The sequence below is a fragment of the Dipodascopsis tothii genome (assembly GCF_038497935.1).
Source record: "Dipodascopsis tothii strain CBS 759.85 unplaced genomic scaffold V1510scaffold_21, whole genome shotgun sequence".
NCBI lineage: Eukaryota > Fungi > Ascomycota > Lipomycetes > Lipomycetales > Lipomycetaceae > Neoaidaea > Neoaidaea tothii.
The window spans coordinates 105,403-126,189 of NW_027118005.1; the positions used below are offsets into that span (position 1 = coordinate 105,403).

Below are 20,787 nucleotides of genomic sequence, written 5' to 3' on the forward strand. Positions count from 1 at the left end.
ACGGAGTTACTGTATTCTCTTTTTGTTCTTGACGCTTTTTTTGGGACTCTCGACATTGAATTGTTTAAGCATTTACTAGACTTAGCCACCGCTGCTCATGTATATTCTTCCGTCATCTTGTTTGAATGTTTAATGTTACTGTAATGATATTCTGGATCGAGCAGGCGGCATCGGCCGATAGAGCATTGTACGCGCAGCCGGGCCGCGCCGGCGACTTGGTGAATAAAGTGTATTCCACTCTAGCATACAGACGAAAGCGACGCCTTCGTCGAGTCTTTTGGTACAGATCGTCCAGGCAGAAATGCAAGCAGGAGTCGGCAGGTACAAACACGAGAGTTTGAGGCTATTAGGGCGCGCCGCGCGAGGCGGCGCGCAGAGAGTAGTTTACAAGGGTGCCGGGGGGATGCGTAGGCGGGTGCAAGGGGTCTGGAGGAGCGAGGGCCTTACAAGGCGTCGTAGTGGGAGGCGTTCTCCATCTCGATGAGCTTGGAGGTGTCGGACTCGAACGAGTCCTCGCGCTCCTGGCCGAGGACCTCGGAGGCCTTGGAGGCGTGGGAGGCCTTGCGGGCGAGCTGCTCGGTCTCGTCGAGCTCGGGCGGGACGGCGGCGCCCTCCTCGACGAGGTCGGGGGTGGAGTCGGGCGCGGGCTCGCTGGCGAGCAGGGACGAGGCGGTGTCCTCGTCGGCCTCGCAGTGCGTGGAGATCTCCTTGAGCTTGGAGAGCATGGCCGAGCGCACGCGGAGGATGAGGTCGTCGACGTCGCCGGGCTCGAGGCCGGCGGTGGGGATGGGCTCGAGCACCTCGACGCGGACGACGCCGCCGCAGAGGATGCGGTCCTTGAGCGAGAACACGTGCGAGTAGTTCTCGGCCACGATGGGCACGATCGGGAAGCCCGACTGGATGGCCAGGTGGAACGCGCCGCGCTTGAAGGGCAGCATGTCGGGCGTCGAGAAGTTCGAGCGCGTGCCCTCGGGGAACAGGAACACCGACTGCTGGTCCTCGCGCATCTTGTTGACGGTCTCGTCCAGGGCCCGGATGGCCTTGTTGCGGTTTTGGCGGTCGATGAAGACCGTGCCCGAGATCATCATGAACCAGCCGAGGAAGGGCACGTACTTGAGCGACTTCTTGGCCGTGACCGAGCAGTGCTTGGGGAACACGCGGCCGAGAAGGACCAGGTCGAGGTCCGACTGGTGGTTGCCGACGTACACCGCCGGCCGCGTCTCGAGCCGGTGCTCGTTGACGACGTCGAACTTGAGCCCGATGAGCGGGCACGTCAGCGTCGAGAACGCGCGGCCGGCCGCCCATTGCGACAGCGACCGCCGGCCGATGAGCGACAGCACGATGGTCGCGACCAGGCCGTACGACGCGCACACCGACATGCTCAGGAAACAGAGCAGGAACCGCGAGTAGAACTGCACGGGGCGAAAGAAGGATCCAAGGACGTTGAGAGACATTGCGAAGACGACAACTGTGGCGACGGCGGGGATGACGGCGATCATTGGCTAGCAGCTGGCTGTAAAAAAAGTAGAGTGGTAGTGAACGGAGCCTTTTATCTCAGCCTTTGCCAGTCTGCAGAGTTAGTTAGCCGTTAGTGTTTGACTCGGGAGTGGCGCACAGGGGGCGCCGCACGCCATGCGGCGTACGCTCCGGTGAGCCGAGCCGCACGAGCCGCACGAGCCGCACGCTTGCGTCAGCCCAACGGCCGCGCCGTTGCGGCCGCGCCGGACGCGGCGCGGCCGGCGCAGCGGCGCCGCGGCTGCCCGCCGCCGCCGCGCCGCCCGCGCCGCCCGATCGCCGCTGCTGCGCGGGCCAGGTCCGCCGGCGAACAAGCGGCGTTGTGGCTGTCAAGTTCAGGGCAGGCTCTGCCGCCGGCTGCCGCCACCGCGCCACCGCCAATGCCGCGACAGAACTCACCAGATTATTCAAAGAGAATAACACGTTGATGCCAAAAAGTCGCGACAATCGTCTGCCCGCCGGTCTATGCGACGTGGATACGGGTATTTTATGTGTTGTTGAGTCTGCGCCGGTCAGGCGTGGCACATAAACGTTGGGGGGGTCAGTCAGACGAACCAGCACGTGACTGAATCATAAGCCGTCGCCCAGGTAGCGTGCGGCTCGCGGTCACATGCCGAGGCCTCTCGCGGCCGCTGCTCGTGCGAGCGCTGCGGCCGCGGCCCGCCTGGTGCGGTGGCACCAGTGGAGCGCGGCTGCGCATAAGGGGTGGGAGCCCTGCGACGTCACCCCGCATAAGTTGCGGTATGCGGGCTACGCGGGGCCGCGCGGGTACGGGCGGCCAAGGCGGCGGGTCGGGCCCTTCGGCAGCGGGGTCGCATCTCGAAGAGAGCCGGGCGGTGGTGATAGTGATAGTGACTTTCAGGGGTGACGTGGTGCGGCGCCAGTGGCGGTGCGCGCCGCCAGGCACGCGCCGCCCCCAGCCACACCCGCCCCGGTTTACGATGTCGTGTATTAATGTCATATCGCATATGCACAGTCATGCCGTCCGCGCCGGGCGCGGCAATGCTCCCCGCGCTCCCATCCCCGGGCTAGTTCGCCGGCGCTTCGAGGCTCTCGATAGCGTCCCGGATGAGGTGGCTCGCCTTCGGGTCCAGGTTCAGCGCGGTCGTAAAGTGGCGGATCGCCGACGGCTTGTCGCCCACGATCTTGTAGAGCCGGCCGAGCAGGAAATGCACGTTGGACTCGTCCGGCGCCAGATCCTTGAGCACCGTCAGCTCCTCCATCGCGGTCGGGTACTGCCGGAGCGACACCAGCAGCCGCGCCTTGCGGAACCGGGCCAGCGCGTTCTTGGGCTGGAACTCGCACGCCAGCTTGTACTGCTCCAGCGCCTCCTGGAACCGCCGCAGCTTCTCGAGCGCGGTGCCGATGCAGCACAGCAGCACCGCGTTGCACGGGTTGATCGCGGCCGCCTGCCGGAAGTGCTGCTCGGCCACCTCGAACTTGCCGACCTTGAGAAAGACCATGCCGAGGCCGTACCAAGCGTTGTAGTGCCGCCACTCGGCGCGCATCGCCAGCCGGAACGCGCTCTGTGCGGCCTGGTACTCCTCGCACGACGCGTACTCGTGGCCCTGCAGCGTGTACGCGTACGCGAACGTCGGGTCGAGCTGCGCCGCCCGCCTGAAACACTTGAGCGCCTGGCTGTGGTCCTTCTGCAGCGAGAACGAGTTGCCGATCGCGCACCACGCCTGGGGGCTGGCCCGGTCAATGTCCACGAGCTCGTGCGCCAGGAAGCTGAGCTCCACGTCCTTGTGCAGGTGCCACAACAGCGTCGAGTAGATCTCCATGTCCTGCACGCGCGTCGGGTCGATCTCGCGCAGCCGCTGGAAGACCTGCTCGGCCTCCTGGTACTTGACGATCTCGAAGTTGGCCCGACCGATCTGGGCGAGCACCCACGGCGAGTCGCGGTGCGTTGCTGGCAGGCTGTCGAAGATCTTGATGGCCTTGGCGCACTCGTACCGCGACAGCGCAAAGAACCCGCTCGCGAGCACCGAGAACAGCTGGAGAGCGTACTTCTCGGCCTCTATGCGCTCGACGTCATCGTGTGCGACCTCGATCTCGTCGCCGAGGTCAGTCTCGGATGCGGCGGCAGCCGCGGGCGCGGGTGCGGCTGCGGCTGCGGCGGCCGTGCCGCCGTCGACAGACCGCGTCTTCAGGAAGCCCGTCCGCAGCCGGCCCTTGATGCCGCTGCTGGCCACCGGCGGCGCCGGCATCGACGAGCTGGCCATGCGAGAGCCGCCGGCGGCCTTGGCTGTGCTCGCGGCCGACGTCGACCCGGCCAGAGACGTGCCGGTCATGGCGGAGGCGCCGGAGGCGTGCAGACGCGAGCTGCGCCGGGTCGGCAGCGCACTGGCCATACCCGGCTGGCCGTGCGAGAGATGCGAATGCACGGCCGTGGACTGCTGGCTGGCCGTGCGCGTGCCGGCGGCGGCCGCGTCGCCGCCGCGACCGTGGCGGCCGGCAGCCGACGCCGGCCGACGCGGCGCGTCCGTGATCTGCGACGAGCGCGAGCGCGCGCGGACCATGCGCGGCTGGTCGATCGGCGTGGCCGTGTCGGCCGCAAACAGATCCGAGTCCGTAGTCGTGTCGGCGCCGAGCTGGCCGTAGCCGCCCGAGCCGGACGCGGTCGGCGTCGCAAACGAGTCCGGGTCCACCGTGCGCGCCATGAACGGCGGCACGTCCGCGCGGAACTTGATCGGCACCGGCGCCGACGTCATGTCCTTGTCGGGGCCGTGCGCCGAGCCGCCGGCCGCCGGCGTCGCCGTGAACGGGTCCCAGTTCTGGCTGTTCTCGACCAGATCAGTCGCCGCGGCCGGGTTGTCGAGCCAGTTGGCCCGCGCAGCCAGCATAGCCGGCGTGACGTGGTAGATGTTTTCCACGCGCATGTTGACGCCGAGCCGGCAGAGACCGTCAAAGGCCTCCCACAGGAACGGGTTGATTTTGAGCGCCGCCGAGTACGCGTCCACAGCGCGCTTCGAGTCGCCGTACTCGCGGTACAGATGGCCCAGCAGGCACTCTACCGCAGCCACGTCCGGCAGGTACTGGCGCTCAGTCTCGGAGTGCGAGTATAGGTGGGCCGGCCCCGTCGGCCAGATGCCCGGCGCCGTCCGCAGCCGCTCCAGCGCGCGGCAGCCGGAGCGGTACTTGCCGAGCTTCAGCATGCACTGCGCGTACACGTAACAGATGCCCAGATGCTTCTCCTTGCGACCGCCCGCGCCGCCGCCGTCGTCGCCGACGGATCCGCCGGCGATATGCATTGCCGTCTTGTACTTGCCCATGCGGTAGTGGCAAAGCACAAGCAGGTAGTAGTTGTCGAGGTCGCTGTCATCCTCCGACACGAGTCGCTCGGCCGTAAACACGGCCGTCGGATAGAGCTGGTTGTCAAGCGCGTACCAGACGGCCTTGCGTAGATGCGAGTCTATTGACGCGCGGGACGGCATCGTGGTCGCTAGCGCCTGCGCTCGATCTAGGCCCTCCAGCCGTGACTCGTGAGAGACCCTGAGGGATGCGACGGTGCCTGCGGTGCGTGCGTGCGAGAAAATGCCGGAGCCCGTCGATGCGCTTGCTTTTCTTCAGCAAGTTTGGGACCGAGTTAGGATCGAAATGGGCTGTCCGCGTCCGGAGGCGGCGTTTGTGCGATGCCCTGATCCGATACCCGTGGGCTGCAGTGCCGGCCTGTCTCTGGATGCTACCGCGCGGCCGTCGTCGTCCTGCGGACCGTGTACAGACTGTGATTGCGGGCCATGGTGGCCGATGGCGGTTGTTTGGGGTCGCGCGGGTGCCGCAGAAGAAGGGGGGTTGGGACCTTAAGTGGAGCAGAGTGTGCGTCTTGTGGCGTATATGCGCAGGCATACGGCGGATATGCATGCGGCAGCCGCGCTTGCCAGCGTGGCGACGCGCCGCATGCTTTGCGGCGCGTCACGTGGACGCGTGTTGCGCGCCTCCACCGCCACGCCGTTGCGATGAGCGCGGCCTGCAGCTGAAATCTGGCGTTCGAACACCGGCGCGATGGCGTACAGATACGGGCGCGCCTGCAGGCGGTCTACTATCGTCGCACGGACGGTGCCTGCACCGAACAGGAAACACGCGGCGGCGCGGCCGGGTGCGCTGGCGAGCCAGAGACTTAGGGCTCCGCGGCCCTAGGGTTGCTGGCCTGGCCAGGCCGGCCGCGGCGCGCCGACCAGGGCCCTGGTAGCGATGACGTAGGGGACCCTTGTGTGTACGCGCCGCGCGCGCATGGCTGCCGTGCGACCTCGTGCAGCGTGACTGCGAAGCGCCTGCGCTCGCGCAAGGCACAGACCGCGACAGTGTAGCCCGCGGTGTCGGTTTTAGAATCTCTATCAAACATTGTGAAACGTGCCTGAAACGGTCTATCAAACATCGCCAAACGCTCCCGCATATCTAACAGACCAGCTAAAACACACCGTAAACACTCAATTGCGCATGCACGGCTGCGGCTGCCGGGCGTTGCCATGGCGACAAGCGCGGCTGCCGTGCACAAGCGCGGCGGACGCCTGACGGAGCTGCGTGGGATGCTGAGGGCCTGATTCAGCGCGAGTGCGAGGCCGCCGCTCACAGGACGCGCTCCATGGCCCGCCCGCCCGAGCCGGCGGCACGCGGGCTACCCGGCTCGCAGCCCACGGCGGGCGCTGCCGGCTGCCGGCGGCGTGGGCGCGACGGCGCTGGTGAGCACGTGATCTGCGCCAGATCATCCCGGCGCGGTCCTCGCCCGTCCCGGCGCCGACCACGATGGGCATCACCGGGTACGTCGTCCCCGTCGCACACTGACCCCAGGCTGTTTGTCCTCCAGGACGCGTCCATCACGGCCACGTCGATCTCCACACTCCACGACAAAGTCCTCAAGAACTATGGCAAGGTGCTCGGCCGGTGGTCGGTCGACTACAAGCTCTTCCGCGAGAGCGCCGCGCCCGCCGGCGGCCGCGGCGACGGCAAACCTGCGCCCGCGTTCTTCTCGCAGATCTTTATTTCGTCCTTCCCCGACGACGTGTTCTGCCTAGTGGACGAGGCGCCCGGCGCCGGCGCCGGCCCCCTGCCCGTTGAGGCTGGCCAGCCTGGCCGCAAGGTCCTGGCCGTGTTTGATCGCGGAATCGACTCGATCGTGTCGCTCAAGCTGCAGAACATGTGGGTGCTCCGGCAGAGCATGCGCGCCGACGGAACGTCCTACCAGTGCGGCGCCGACTACAAGGTCTGTCTGGCCAACGTGACGCAGACGGGCCTGTTCAAGTTCGTCGTGGCCGAGGTCGAATGCGTGAACGAGACCGACATGGACAGCGCCCGTGAGCGCATCCGGGCGTTCCTTTTTGACACGCTTGCGTTCCCGACCGAGGGCCGCTTTTTCTGGGGCGACACGCTCAACGTGTACCACGGCACGGACGAGCGCGAGGGCTTCACCAAAGCCGACACAGCCGTGCAGTACCTCGAGGTCTTCCGAGCCCGCCCGGGCGCGTGATGTATGAAATGAATTTTCTATGGGCCGGCGGCCGCGCCGCCGGCATGCCTACTGCAACATCGCTACCAAAGCAAAGCTGGCGACCGAACCCAGGGCCAGGCCGAGGTTGAACGACAGCACCATAAAGCCACCGGTGGCCTCCTTCTCGTCCTCCTCGACGTAGTCTGAGGCGACCATCATGCCGCAGCTGGTCACGTAGCCGTTGCTGAGGCCAAAGGCCAGCATGATGACCATGTAGAGAAAGTCGCTGTTGATGGCGGCGCCCTCGCCGTTGACGTTGCAGAGCAGCAGCGCGGGGATGAAGAGCAGCCGGGCGACCGTGGACAGCGTGAGCGCGGAGGGATTGCGCATGACGTACTTGGCGTTGCCGCAGACAACGCGGCCGAGCAGGTCGCCCGTGTTCCAGACCAGGAACGCGATCGGCACGAAGACTGAGGGCCGCAGCCACGACGCCGGGCTCGAGACGCCCTCGATGAAGTTGGTCGAGCGGATAGTCGACGCAAACACCGGAAACATCATGGTCACGGCGAACGTGAAGAAGACGGCAAACGCTGGCGCCCACAGCTTGCGCAGGAGCAGCGGCAGCGGCACGTGCGGCCGCACAGCCGGCGCGGTTGTACCCGTCGCAGGCAGCGCGCCGTGGCAGATGACGGTGGCCTGGCGCTTGCGCATCAGCGCAAACCCGCCGTAGGCGACCGCGTTGACCAGCGACGCCGTGACAAAGTACACAAACGAACTCTTGGCCGACGACGATCGCGCGGCCTCGTCGTCGGCGTCGGTCGTGCCGATCTGCTCGACGGCCACCACGGACAGAATCTGCGCAATTGACGGCAGCACGCCCGACACGGCCTGGCCCCTACTGTCAGCGGGTCCGGCGGCGCCCACTTACACCATGATGCTCTGCGTGTAGATCGGGTCAAACAGGTTGGCGATCGCAAACATGCCGTTCTGGCACGACGCCGTCGACATTGCCGAGAACGCGATCGAGATGATCAGGTAGATGAAGAACGCCCAGTCGGCCCAGTGCGAGCCCGAGATGGACGCAACCGAGAGCACGGCGAAGTTGATCAGGTTGACGATCAGCGGCCGCGAGATACGCGCCGAATAGTCGGCGTCCTGCTGGCGGCCGGAGAGCAGCAGCATCGTGACCATGGCCACCACCGTGGACGTGGTCATGGTGGCTGGCGTCAGCGCGCCCGGCGGCAGACTTACCGCTCTCGAAGTTGTCGCGAATGAACGGGGTGCCGCTGAACCGCCACTGGAAGTACGCGGCCGCGCTGAGGAAGCAGTTCCAAGGCCAGAGGACGGCCACACCTGGGGTCAGCGCGCACATGACGCAGCGTACCGAGCATCGCGAACGAGAGGTAGTCCGGCAGGTTGTAGGGCACCGCAGACGTGCGCGTTTTGGCCGTCGCGTCGTCGTCGGCCGGCGGCGCGATCATGGGCCGGTCCTCGTCCACATCGAACTCGGTGCTGCTGGTGGCGAACGAGCGGCCATCGTCGCCCTCGAGCGGGTGGCGGTCGAGGAAGCGCGATCGGTCGGCGCCGTCGTCGTCCACGCGGGTGAAGGCCATGAGTCGTGTGCGGACGTGGCCGAAGGATGAGAGGGTCCTGGGGCGTGCGGCGGTTATCTGAGCGCTGTCACGTGAGGATATCGCCGTCAGCCGCGCGCGGCGCAGGCGGCGCAGGCGGCGCCGCACGCAGTGCGGCGCGTGCGGCTGACTGCGCCCCGGCGGTGCGCGGCGGTGCGGGCAGTGCGCGGCGGTGCGCGCCGCACAGCGTGCGGCGCGTGCTCTGTCGCGCGCGCTCAGCCGTTCGCCCGCCACCGTCGCAGGCTCGCCACGCCGGCGCTCGCCACGGCCCCGGCGCCGCCCAGTGCACCGCAATCGCCTCACCACGGCCGCCGCGGCCGCCGCTCGGCCGCCGCAGCACGCGCCCGGGCCCGCCCTCCTTCTACGGCCAGCATTCGCGGCATCCGGATCGACGCCCCCGAACGGTCTGTCACCGGCGCCGCGTCTGCAGCCATGGCGCGACAGAACCCCGGCGGCAGGGACAATGCGCAGGAACCGATGGCCTAAAAGAGAAGGCAGATCCCGAGTGACTAAGAGCTATCGGTGGCAGGTGATATGCAGTTGGCGAGCGGATCCGTCTGAAGCCACCGTCCACTGTCAGCTAGGACCATGGGGAACCAGGCGCGCGCGGCCACGCAGACCAAGAACGCGGCCAGACGGCCAGCCGCGGTAGTACATGCATGGGCCACCGAAAACGGCGCTGGTCGCGAGTCGGGCAGGACCGGGGTTGCGCGCCAAACCTAGATAAGGCTTATCGGCCAACGGCTGAGCCGCACGGGACGACACCGCCTCGGGCACCGGCGCCGGCTCCGGGCGGCACCAGCGCCGCGGGCAGGCCAGCGCCAGCGTGCGGCAGCCTAGCGAGTGGAACGGGCCCGCGCCGAGCGCCACGGGGCCACCCGGACAGGCTTGCTCGAGCAGGCAATCATCAGCGACCGGGCGGCGCGATAGCGATAGCACCAACACGGCGCTCGTATCCTGACTCGGGCGCACTAGCCGCTGTTCAGGCACGGGCGTGCAGCCGCCACGATAGGGCCTAGCCGGGTGTTTGACAGTCGGGCCCGCACGGTGAATCATATAAAGACTCGGCCGCGGGGACGGAAGCCTCCAGGACACCATGGACTTTCTCGCCGTCGTTCAGCTGGCCGCGATTGCGGTGCTGATCTTGGTCGCGGTCGTGCGGCCGCAGGCGGCGCAGCAGGTGATGCGCCGGCTGCGGCCGGCGCCGTCGGCGCCGTCGGCGCCGGCCAAGGACAAGAGGGCCGCGTACGGAAGCGACGAGCCGCTGCCGGATCCGACGCCGCTGGCCGAGCTCACGCCCGAGCGGCTGAAGACGTACGACGACCGGCCGTGGCGGCCGTTCCGCTGGCCGTACCACCAGACGATGAGCATCTTCAAGCTCGACATCAACCACTGGCTGGACATGGACAAGTGGTACCTGCGGTACATGGAGGACAAGGCCAACGTGCTGTCCAAGTACGGCCGCGAGTACTGCGACTGGATCCCGGGCGAGTCGGACGACGCGTGCCAGGAGCTGCTGGACATGGTCGTCGACCACCTGACCAAGCGGTACCCGAGCCTGTTCCGCCGGACGGCCATCGGCGTCGACAACCTGGTCACGGGCGAGAGCATGGACCTGCGCACACCGCTCGCCGAGCACCCGCTGCACCTGCTCGCCCGGCTGGCCAAGGAGGACTTCTACATCGTCAAGCAGCGGGCCGACGGCCAGCACTACCTGGTCGCGGCGTGCGTGCCCGGCCCGGGCGGCTTCTTTGGCGTGCGCGAGAAGATGGGCAAGCCCCTGGACGCGATCCACACCGAGGTGCCGTACTACTTCGAGAAGCTCAAGGTCTCGATGGAGCGGTGGTTCGCGCGCATGAAGCCGAACGACCCGGTCGAGCGCGCGTCGTGGTTCATCTGCTGGGACCACGAGCTGCTCTGTAACGGCATCTACGCGCTCGGCCCCGGCGAGCGCGTGCCGGCCGACACATCGTACCTCAAGTACAACGTGCGCGTGTGCCGGCAGACGCTGCGGCGGCTGCCCCAGTCGCAGGCCATCATCTTCTCGAACCACCCGATCTTCTACTCGATCGAGGAGATGAAGGACGAGCCGTTCGTGCCGTCCATGCTCAAAAAGGTCGTGCTCGAGGGCCCCGAGAAGATCCTCAAGTACAAGGGCTTCGAGAAGTTCGACGACCACCTCATCCCGTACCTCGACCGGCTGATCCAGCGCCAGATCGACATGGGCATCATCAAGGCGGACGACCCGCTCAAGACGCGGCCGGCGTACCCGTTCGCGGACTGGTACGACCCGGCCGAAAAGCATACGGGACGCGGCTACACCAACCCGATCTTCCTGCGTGAAGGAGCTACGGCACCTCAGCCGTGAATGTCAGGCTCTCGGTAAGGAACTCTCTCTAACGGCCCGGAGGCTAAGAGGCTCCAGCTAGAGACTTTTTTGTATCTTGAGTGAAATGTAGAGACGTTCATCGGTTGAGCAATACACGACCCACATCTACAATAATTTTCACCCGTGAATGAGTGCCGATTGAGAAGGGCGCGGAGGGGCTTTTATAGGGGAGCTGCGTAGTCACGTGATAGGGTTGCGCCCTAGCTGCGCGCTGCCGCTACGGACGCGGCGCTGCGGGCCGCGGCGGGTCGCAGTGCTTGCGGCGGGTCGCGACGGGTCGCGGCGGGTCGCGGCGGGCGCGCCGGCGCGCTGGGTCGACGTTGTGCGACAAACGTATGGGTGGCCTGATGGGTAGAGTACTGCCGCGGCCAGCGGTCGAGCATCCGGCGGCGACTCCGTCGCGGTTGCTCCTGCGGCTTAGCCACGGGCGAGCCGGCGGCGCATCCAGGCCGTATGCGCCCTCCGGCTCCTGTCCGAAGGATGCATTTGGCAGGGCCGAGTCTGGGAGCTTCCATGGCGACTGTAGCCAGCAAAGTCCATTGCGTCCACTGTCCGCTGGCGGCCAGTGAAGTCCACTACGTTCCCTGTCCGCTGGCGGCCGCTGGCAACCGCCAACGCCACTGCCAGCCAGCCACTGCCAGCCAGCCACTGCCGGCCAGCCACTACCGGTCGTCCCCCGGACCACTACCCGCCCCTGCGACTGCTGAACCGCACCCGCGGTGACCCCAGCCCTTGAGCGGCACGAGGCGCCCGCACGGCGCCGTGTGACAGCGTAGCGACACCAGCACGCGAGTGCCGTCACGCTGCCGGCACCGCAGCCAGCGCCGACCTGCGCCGACCAGCCATGGCGGGGCGGGTCACGGCTCACACCGCTCACGCGCGCTCACGCAGCTCACAGCGGGATCAGTCACAACGCCGGGCTGGCGAATGAGCGCCGCTTGGTAGGCCCGTAAGGGTAACGCCATTGGCCAGCCAGCGCGTCCGGTCTGAGAGTTACGCCGGAGGGGGACCGGCCGTGCGCCAGCAGAGCCAATCAGCGCGCGACCAAATAAAATGCCATTAACCCGCAAAATAGAGTTTGGCGGGCTCACCCACCGAGCAGACAGGCGGGCAAAAATTCAGGCAGGCCTCAGACGCAAAAACAAGCGTTGCGAATTTTCCGTCGCTCTACGCACATCAGCACCCTCTGGACGCTTCGGACGTTCACGCACTCGCATCTATCTCGCTACAGCACGGGAGTCTCGATGCTTTCCAGACAGTCTTCGCTCGCCAGAACGGTGGCGCTCGCGGGCCGGACGGTGCGGGCGGCGCGGCCGTTCAGCAGCAGCCGGCCCGCGGCGGCCGAGGTCACGGTCACGGTCGACGGCATCCCCGTCTCAATTGAGGCCGGCTCGGTAGGTGTGTGCGCGACGTCCGCTGACGGCAGTCTGTGATCCAGGCGTGCGACAAGGCCGGCGTGGCCGTGCCGCGGTACTGCTACCACGACAAGCTGGCGATCGCCGGCAACTGCCGGATGTGCCTCGTCGACGTCGAGCGCGCGCCCAAGGCGGTCGCGTCGTGCGCGTTCCCGGTGGCGCAGGGCATGGTGATCCGGACGGACACGGAGCGCGTGCACAAGGCGCGCGAGGGCGTGACCGAGATGATTCTGGCCAACCACCCGCTCGACTGCCCGGTGTGCGACCAGGGCGGCGAGTGCGACCTGCAGGACCAGTCGATGCGCTACGGCTCGGACCGCGGCCGCTTCCACGAGATCGCGGGCAAGCGCGCGGTCGAGGACAAGGACCTGGGCCCGCTCGTCAAGACCGAGATGACGCGGTGCATCCAGTGCACGCGCTGCGTGCGCTTCGCGAACGACATCGCGGGCGCGCCCGAGCTGGGCACGTCCGGCCGCGGCAACGACATGCAGATTGGCACGTACCTCGAGCGCAACCTGAACTCGGAGCTGTCGGGCAACGTGATTGACCTGTGCCCGGTCGGCGCGCTGACCAACAAGCCGTACGCGTTCCGCGCGCGGCCTTGGGAGCTCAAGAAGACCGAGTCGATCGACGTGCTCGACGGCCTGGGCTCGAACATCCGCGTGGACTCGAAGGGCGTGGAGGTGCTGCGCGTGCTGCCGCGCCTCAACGAGGAGATCAACGAGGAGTGGATCTCGGACAAGACCCGGTTCGCGTGCGACGGCCTGAAGACGCAGCGGCTGACGGTGCCGCTGGTGCGGTCGGGCGACCGCTTCGAGCCGACGACGTGGGACGGCGCGCTCAAGGCCGTGGCCGCCGGGTTCGCCAAGGCTGCGCCCAAGGGCGACGAGTTCAAGGCCATCGCCGGCCAGCTCGTGGACGTCGAGGGCCTGGTCGCCATGAAGGACCTCGCCAACCGGCTGGGCTCGGAGAACCTGGCCCTGGACCAGGCCGGCGGCAGCGCGCCGCTGGCGCACGGCGTCGACGTGCGCTCGAACTACCTGTTCAACTCGACCATCTTCGGCATCGAGGAGACGGACGCGATCCTGCTCGTCGGCACCAACCCCCGTCTCGAGGCCGCCGTGCTCAACGCGCGCATCCGCAAGCAGTGGCTGCGGTCGAGCCTCGAGATCGGCCTCGTCGGCGCCGACTTTGACTCGACGTTCGAGTACACCAAGCTCGGCGAGGACGCCGCGGCGCTGCAGAAGGCGCTCGACGGCGCGTTCGGCAAGAAGCTGCTCGCGGCCAAGAAGCCGATGATCATCGTCGGCAGCAGCGTCGTCGAGAGCGCCGACGCCGGCGCCGTGTACGAGCTGCTCGCGGGCTTCGTCGAGAAGAACGCGGCCCAGCTGGCGTCGCCCGAGTGGAACGCGTTCAACGTGCTGCAGCGCGCGGCGTCGCGCAGCGGCGCCTACGACGTGGGCTTCGCCACGCACTCGGCCGAGACCGCCGCGACCGCGCCCAAGTTCGTCTGGCTCCTCGGCGCGGACGAGATCCAGGCCGCGGACGTCCCCAAGGACGCGTTCGTCGTCTACCAGGGCCACCACGGCGACGTCGGCGCCGCCTACGCGGACGTCATCCTGCCCTCGTCGGCCTACACCGAGAAGGTCGGCACGTACGTCAACACCGAGGGCCGCGCCCAGGTCACCCGCGCCGCCACCGCGCCCCCCGGCGTCGCCCGCGACGACTGGAAGATCCTGCGCGCCGCGTCCGAGTACCTCGCCGCCACCCTGCCGTACGACGACGTCTACGACATGCGCGCCCGCCTGACCCAGATCGCGCCCCACCTCGTCCGCAACGAGGTCGTCGAGACCACGTCGCTGGCCGCCGTCGGCGCGGCCGCCGTCGCGGCCGCCAACAAGGGCGCCGCCGTCTCCGGAGCCGTCCTCAAGACCCCGATCGAGAACTTCTACTTCACCGACGCCGTCTCGCGAAGCTCGCCGACCATGGCCCGCTCGTCGGCGGCCTTCCTCAAGGCGGCCGACGAGGCGCCCAAGGCCGAGGCGGCCTTTGCATGAACAGCGCAGACAGCGACGACGAGCACTGAGAGAGCTGAAATACAACAGTGTTAGTTTTGTATTTTAGTAACGCATGGTAATTCTATCTATACACCCGCGCCGCGCGCTGCGCGGTGCGGCTAGGCGTCGCGCTCGTCGAACATCAGCTTGCGCTGCCGCCGGAACCGCGCCAGCACCGACGGCGAGTGCAGCGCGTCCATGGCCGCCCGCAGGCCGGCCTCCTTCTGGTTGGTCGCCCAGCCGCGGCCGATCTCGACGTCGTTGACCACGCACGCGACCACAAACCCGGCCGCGCCGTCGCCCGACACCACCTTGTACACCGGCCGCTGGTGCGACGACCCGATCTCGATGTAGATCTTGTCCTTGGCGTTGCGGTCCAGGTTCATGGTCTTCATCTTGGTCACCAGCACGTTGTCCAGGATCGGCCGCGACAGCGCCAGCAGCCACTCCTCGGCCGTGCGCATGCCCGTCTCGGGCTTGTCGTGCAGCAGCCCGGCGATGTACGCCTCGAACACGTCCGCGATGGTCTTGGTGTTGCTGCGCGACCCGGTCGACTTCTCGGCCGAGTCCGACAGCTGCATGCGCCGGTCGAACCCGTACAGCTTGGCCCACTCGGCCAGCGTCGTGTTGGCGACGAGCGTGGACCGCAGCACCGTGAGGTCGCCCTCGCGGAAGTCCGGGAACAGGCTGTAGACGATCCGGGACATTACGTGGTTGACGTACGCGTCGCCGATGAACTCCAGCCGCTCGTTGTGCCGGATCGGGCCCGAGCCGTAGCCGTACTTTTCGTGCGCGATCGACCGGTGCGAGAAGATCTGGTCGACGAGCGCCTGGCTGTCGATGGCCGGCAGCGGCGGCGGCCAGACGCCGCCGCGGGCGTGCAGCCGGGCCTGTTCGAACCGCGGCTGCACCGTCGAGAGCGGCTCGGTCGACGGCAGCCGCGCGGGGCCGGCCGCGCCGCCGCCGCCGGCCACGGCGCCGTCCGCGCCGCCGGCGGGGCCGTCCAGGTCCGACCGGTACCGGCCAAAGTCGGTGATGTGCACCCATTCGAGCTCCTTGGCCGCGTCCATCCGCTTGAGCGCCAGGGCCAGGTCCACGCGCGGGTCGGCCACGTAGTCGCCCTCGACGTCGAACGCCGCCGGCGTCAGCTCGAGCAGCTCGCGCACGCTCGCGAGCACGGCGTCGACCTTGGCCTCGATCTTGCGGGCGAGCGCACGCGCCTCGGCCACAGGCAGCTGCGCCTGCTGTCAGCGCTGCTGCGCGCCCACGTACCTCTCGGGTGGCGCCGTCCCGCCCGGCGTCCCGCGCGCCGTCGCGGCCGTCGTCGCGGCCGCCGTCGCGGCCGTCGCGGCCGTCGCGGCCGTCGCGAGCCCGTTTCTCGGCCCGATCTGGCTTCGCTTTCGCGCCGCCCTCGCCCTCCGCCCGCGTCTCGGCGTGGCCGTCGCGCTCGCGGCTGTCCCTCTCGTCGTCCTCCGCCTGCTCGGCCGCGCGCGCGGCCTCCGCGGCCCGCTTGCGCTTTCCCATGTCTCGTGTGGTGGCTGGTGCTCGCGAGGTTTTTCTCTGGGATCGAAAATCCGCGGGTCACCACGCCTCTGACCCGCGCCTCTGACCCGCCGCCCATCGGTCTCGCCAGCATCAGCCCGTCCCCGGCCATCCATCGCCCGCAATGGTCCCCCGCACGCTGCTCGTGCTGCTGGCCGCGCTCTGCGCGCTCTGCCACACCGCGGCCGCCTACACGCTCCGCGGCCACCTGCAGGCGCCCGGCGGCGCCGAGCCGCTCGCGCTGCCGCCGCAGACGACGGTCACGCTGCGGTCCGCCGCCGGCGCCCTCTCGACCACGGTCCGCGCCGACATGGCCTTTGCGTTCGTCGACGTCTCGGTGGGCTCGTACATCCTGGACGTGGACGCGATCGACCTGCTCTTTCCGAGCCTGCGCATCGACGTCTCGGCCGGCGACGTCGAGGTCTACCTCTTTTACCGCGGCAACCCGTGGGAAATCAAGGGCCCGCGCCAGCCGTACCCGATCGAGCTGCAGCCGTACCGGCCGGCCGAGTACTACCAGTACCGCGAGGGCTTCAACGTGCTCAAGCTGTTCAAGAACCCGATGCTGCTTGTGTCCGTGGTCTCGCTGGTCATGGTCTTTGTGCTGCCGAAGCTGATGGAGAACATGGGTAAGTCCGTGGACGGCGCCGCTGACCCAGACCCGGAAGCGCTGAAGGAGCTGCAGGCCGACACGGCGACGCCGAACGCCATCACGAGCGCCATGAACTTTGACGTGGCCAGCTTCATGGCCGGGAAGGCTGCCGACAGCTCTGCCGGCACGGGCTCGGCGAGCGGGCGCGCGCAGCCGGCGGGCGCGCGGAGCCGGAAACACTAGGTAGAAACGCGGAACGAGCCGCACGGCGTGCGGCGCACACGTGCGGCGCGTTGGTTGCATCAAATGCGAGCCGCATGCCGTGCGGCTGATAGCTGCACGCAATGCCTGGCACCTGCGGCGCGGCTGCTTCCGGCAGGTTGCACAATGACGCAAGCCGGGCGTGGCTGGGCGGCCGGTGGCGGCCGAGGGGCCCGCAGGTCGCACAGGACAAACGTAGATGCGCCGCCGTGCTCCAGCCACGCGCGAGCCGCGGGCGGCCGGTGGCTGCTGCGGCGCGGTGACCCAGATCAGTCGGGCCGCTGTGGACGCGGTCTCCAGCCACGCACAGCCTCCGGCGGTGCGCGAGTGCGCCGCACAGCGTGCGGCGCGCGCCCTCAACGCGGCTCGTCCCAACCTCGTCCGCAAATTTCTCCGCCCGCATGGACGACATCTACCGCGCCGCGGTAGGCGCACGCCGGGCCGAGCTGGTGTGCGAGCTCGAGGTGCTGCATCTGATTGTCCACCGCAACCGCAACCAGCACCGGCTGGCGACGTGGTGGAAGTACGTCGGGATCGTCCATCGGAATCTGAACTACGTCCTGACCAACACGGAGGCCGCCAGCAAGCGGCGGGACCGGTCGCTGGAGCGATGCGAGAGACGGGCGCAGGAGGCCCTGGCGCGCGGCGAGATCGGGCTGCTGGCGCACGATCCGATCGATCGCATAAAGTACCTGGTCTACCGAGTGCTGCCGAAGGCGTGCCGGGCGGCCTACGGCGTGATCTCGACCGGCCAGTTTGTACCGCTCGGGCTGACGCTGGTGGCCTGCTTCTCGAAGCTCTGGTGGGTGCTCAAGAACGACGTGCTGGGCGCGGCGACGCCGGCCAAGAGCGAGAAGGCCGAGGAGCCGGTGCCGGCAGAGGACGGCAGCGACCTCGGCGAGGTCATTGCTCGCGAGGTGGACGAGCCCGTGGTCGCGGCGCCGGCCGTCGCGTCCGGCGGCGACGACTGGCAGCTGGACCTGGCCTCTGAAGACGACGAGGCCGCGGCGCCCGGGACGACACCAGCGCAGGCGCCGGCGCCCGACAAGGCGCCTGAGCTTGCGCCCGCACCTCCCAAGCCCACCAGCATCGCCGCCGCGCCCGGCGATCCCTCTACAAAGCCCAAAAAGAAGAAAAAGTCGAGCCAGGTGCCGCAGGCGGCGTCCGGCGAAAAACGCAAGAAAAAGAAGCGCAAGACGGACGCGATCGACGACATCTTCTCAGGCTTCGGCTAGAATTGTACATATGATGACAGTATAATACACGCTAGAACGCACGCTGCTTCCGTAGCTCGATGTGATCCGGGGTCTCGATGCCGCTCGGCACAGCCGAGGACAGGCCCGAGGGCGTGGCCATGCCCGACTCGTACACGGCCGGGCGCTCGTCCTCCGGCAGATCGTCGAGGCCGACGACGCGCTCGTCTTCGTCGTCCTCTTCCTCGTCGTCTTCGTACTCCTCCTCCTGCATCTCGCCCCACAGGCTCTTGTCGATGTTCTCGTCGATCTCGTCAGCGGCCTGCTCGAGCACGCCGAAGATGTCGCCGTACAGCGGCCGGTTGTATTCGTCCACCGGCGGCTTGCCATAGCCGCCGGGATGGAAGCCCCACTGCGCACCCGGCGGCAGCGGCGCGTTCAGGCCGGGGATCTTCAGGCCGGGGTACGACGGCGGCGGGCCGTACCGCTGCATGTTGAGCAGCCACGGCGGCGGCGCGCCAGGCGGGATGTTGAGCGCGTTGGTCAGCTCGCGCGACAGCTGGCCGGGCTTGCGGTCGGTGATGTCGGCCTCGAACTCCTTGCCCTCGTAGTACAGCGCGCCGTAGCCCGACATCTGCGGCTTGGTTTGGAACCGGAAGAACGCGTCGTGCAGCTTCTGGTAGTCGATGTCGAGCCGGCCCATCTTGGGCTGCACGCGCTCGCGCGCCTTCTGCCGCAGCGTCGCCGTGTCCTCGGCAAACGCATCGCGCATGCTCATGATGCCCGTCGCCTTGATGAACTCGGGCAGCTCAAACGGCCGCTTCTCCATGCCGCGCTTCGACGCCAGGTACTCGCGCTTGAGATTCCAGTGGCTCGGGATCGGTACCACGTTCTTGAGCGCCTTGAGCTCGACCAGCAGCAGCGGATCCGTCGCATCCACATCGAACCACTCGACCGACTCTGGCCGGTACGCCATCGCCTTGAGCTGCGCGATGTTCATCTTGTTGAGCTTGCGCAGCTTCTTTTTGCTCGCGATCTGTTCCATCGTCGCCGCCTCCTCCTCTTCGTCCTGGATATTGTCGTCGTCATAGAATACGTCCGCTTTGGAGTCGATCAGCCCGCCGTGCTCGTGCTGACCGGACTGGAACCGCTCGATGACGTCCTTGAACTGCGCGTACATCGGGTCGTTCGGATCGATCTCGAGCGACTCGAGCTCGATCTCATCGTCCGCCGCGGGCTCCACCGAGTCCAAAAATGCATTGACCTGGGATTCCTGCTCGTCAGCGCCGTCGTGCATGCCACCTACCGCCTCGGACTCGGACGCGCTCGGCTCGGCACTGGCCGACTCGCGGGCCGAGACCTTGGCCTGCTTCGCGCGTTCGCGACGCATCTGGTTCTTGGACTTGCGCTTGAGCGCACCGCTGCTGGAGGCGGCGACGGCCGCGCCGCCGTCGCTGGCCGCTGTCGATGCCGCTTTGTCGCCTGCCATGGATGCAGTGGAGGTCTGGTACGGCGTGGTCGCGGATCGAAAATTTACGACGTTGTGCCACGCAGGGAGGACAGTTGGGGCACAAAAGCAGGAACAATACGGACACAGGATACGCCGCACGTTGTGCGGCGGGGAAGCAACTGCGCCTCGATTACCCGCCCTGCACCGCCACTTCTAAATATATCTGTACAGCCGCGTGCAGGTGCAGCTGTCCCGCTGCGCTGGGTCGAACGCGCTAGGCCCGACCGGACCGCGTTCGTGCAGCCATCAGCGCGGCTGCCAGTGGGCGGCACGCCCACTGGGCCGCAAGCCGCTTGGGTCCGCGGGTCCGTTCGGGTCCACGCGGGTCCGGCGCCAGCGACGGCGCCAGCCGCGGCCACCCGCCGCGGTGGCCCACCACGCGCGATCTCCGGCGGCGCCCCTATTCTGCGGCGGTGCCTGCCCAGTTCGCGTGCGTCGCCAGCAGGCGAGTCCGGCAGCGCTCCGACCGGGTCCGCTGCACCTATCTGTGCCTGTCCGGCCGTGACGCCGGCCCAGCCCAGTCCAGCTAGCGGGACCCACGCGCCACCTCTAGTGGCGATCGCTCCGCCGCGCTGCGTGCATCCGCATTTCGGCCGTACGTTCTTCCATTCCACCCCCGTCGCTGCGCCGCCCAGGGGCCTGTTGGCAGCTGTCTGCCGCGGGGCCGGCCGCCCCTGGCACGCCGCCGCCGGCCGCTCGGCCAAGTCCGCCGCCCGCCTGGGAAGCGCGCTGTGGCGGCGCGGCGTGGCAGCGCGCCACCGGCAGTCCGGCCCTGGCACCGCCACAGCCACGTTGCTGGCGGCGACAAAGACAGCAAGATCACAGCAGTCTCCAGCCACAGTGCATGGGCTGCTGTGCAGCCATCGCTTGTTTCGTCTCGCATTGCCTAAACAATCAAACCTTCTCTCGTTTTTGACGCCTCTTTGATTTTCAGGAATTTTTTTGGACGGCCACCATAATAAAAACCGTCTAGTGAGCCTTCACGCCAAAACCGCAGCGCCCCAAGACTAGAAACTAAGGGCTTGGTGTATGGCGACGCAACAGATTCCACCGCCTCTCTTTTTCTCTCTCTTTCGCGAACCGCACGCAGCATACTCAACGGTCCGACAGGTGCGGGCAGAATAGCAAGCAGCGGAACAGCGCAGGCGCAGAGACCGCCTCCAGGCCACTAGGTATTTCCCAGGCCTCCCGCGGACGCCCCGGCTCCGACAAGCATACCCGCGCCCAGCGCAGCTCTCCGCGGCCCCCGGCCGC

The 20,787-nt window shown here is 67.7% G+C and overlaps 10 protein-coding genes across 10 annotated transcripts; 5 read left to right on the forward strand and 5 right to left on the reverse strand.

Annotated features, from left to right (window-relative positions):
• Nucleotides 1-87: 87 nt before the first annotated feature.
• V1510DRAFT_419046 (uncharacterized protein) lies at nt 88-1,743 on the reverse strand. Its single transcript, XM_066934229.1, has one exon. The coding sequence runs from the start codon at nt 1,497-1,499 to the stop codon at nt 444-446; it is 1,056 nt and encodes a 351-aa protein (XP_066788150.1). The 5' UTR covers nt 1,500-1,743; the 3' UTR covers nt 88-443.
• A 450-nt stretch (nt 1,744-2,193) lies between these two features.
• On the reverse strand, nt 2,194-5,076 carry V1510DRAFT_181190 (uncharacterized protein). The gene has a single exon (XM_066930413.1). It carries the CDS (start codon nt 4,950-4,952, stop codon nt 2,544-2,546), a length of 2,409 nt encoding a protein of 802 aa, XP_066788151.1. The 5' UTR covers nt 4,953-5,076; the 3' UTR covers nt 2,194-2,543.
• A 1,122-nt stretch (nt 5,077-6,198) lies between these two features.
• Nucleotides 6,199-7,039, forward strand: V1510DRAFT_419053 (mediator complex, subunit Med20). The gene is made up of 2 exons (XM_066934230.1): nt 6,199-6,275; nt 6,307-7,039. The coding sequence occupies exons 1-2, from the start codon at nt 6,262-6,264 to the stop codon at nt 6,980-6,982; spliced, it is 690 nt and encodes a 229-aa protein (XP_066788152.1). The 5' UTR covers nt 6,199-6,261; the 3' UTR covers nt 6,983-7,039.
• On the reverse strand, nt 6,980-8,611 carry V1510DRAFT_396285 (nucleoside transporter-domain-containing protein). The gene is made up of 4 exons (XM_066931887.1): nt 8,328-8,611; nt 8,195-8,296; nt 7,872-8,163; nt 6,980-7,838 (listed from the first exon to the last, which is right to left on the reverse strand). Exons 1-4 carry the CDS (start codon nt 8,554-8,556, stop codon nt 7,031-7,033), a joined length of 1,431 nt encoding a protein of 476 aa, XP_066788153.1. The 5' UTR covers nt 8,557-8,611; the 3' UTR covers nt 6,980-7,030.
• Nucleotides 8,612-9,734: 1,123 nt separating this feature from the next.
• On the forward strand, nt 9,735-11,062 carry V1510DRAFT_419060 (uncharacterized protein). Its single transcript, XM_066934231.1, has one exon. The coding sequence runs from the start codon at nt 9,938-9,940 to the stop codon at nt 10,940-10,942; it is 1,005 nt and encodes a 334-aa protein (XP_066788154.1). The 5' UTR covers nt 9,735-9,937; the 3' UTR covers nt 10,943-11,062.
• An 885-nt stretch (nt 11,063-11,947) lies between these two features.
• V1510DRAFT_181254 (uncharacterized protein) lies at nt 11,948-14,467 on the forward strand. The gene is made up of 2 exons (XM_066930414.1): nt 11,948-12,357; nt 12,390-14,467. Exons 1-2 carry the CDS (start codon nt 12,208-12,210, stop codon nt 14,433-14,435), a joined length of 2,196 nt encoding a protein of 731 aa, XP_066788155.1. The 5' UTR covers nt 11,948-12,207; the 3' UTR covers nt 14,436-14,467.
• Nucleotides 14,468-14,554: 87 nt separating this feature from the next.
• Nucleotides 14,555-15,959, reverse strand: V1510DRAFT_403855 (ribonuclease III domain-containing protein; the record flags this gene model as incomplete). The annotated part of the gene is made up of 2 exons (XM_066932188.1): nt 14,555-15,676; nt 15,708-15,959. 2 exons carry the CDS (start codon nt 15,957-15,959, stop codon nt 14,555-14,557), a joined length of 1,374 nt encoding a protein of 457 aa, XP_066788156.1.
• Nucleotides 15,960-16,101: 142 nt separating this feature from the next.
• On the forward strand, nt 16,102-16,812 carry V1510DRAFT_403856 (uncharacterized protein; the record flags this gene model as incomplete). The annotated part of the gene is made up of 2 exons (XM_066932189.1): nt 16,102-16,606; nt 16,637-16,812. The coding sequence occupies 2 exons, from the start codon at nt 16,102-16,104 to the stop codon at nt 16,810-16,812; spliced, it is 681 nt and encodes a 226-aa protein (XP_066788157.1).
• Nucleotides 16,813-17,157: 345 nt separating this feature from the next.
• V1510DRAFT_419070 (uncharacterized protein) lies at nt 17,158-18,119 on the forward strand. Its single transcript, XM_066934232.1, has one exon. The coding sequence runs from the start codon at nt 17,232-17,234 to the stop codon at nt 18,063-18,065; it is 834 nt and encodes a 277-aa protein (XP_066788158.1). The 5' UTR covers nt 17,158-17,231; the 3' UTR covers nt 18,066-18,119.
• V1510DRAFT_419071 (uncharacterized protein) lies at nt 18,008-19,607 on the reverse strand. Its single transcript, XM_066934233.1, has 2 exons — nt 19,330-19,607; nt 18,008-19,296 (listed from the first exon to the last, which is right to left on the reverse strand). The coding sequence occupies exons 1-2, from the start codon at nt 19,510-19,512 to the stop codon at nt 18,097-18,099; spliced, it is 1,383 nt and encodes a 460-aa protein (XP_066788159.1). The 5' UTR covers nt 19,513-19,607; the 3' UTR covers nt 18,008-18,096.
• Nucleotides 19,608-20,787: the final 1,180 nt, after the last annotated feature.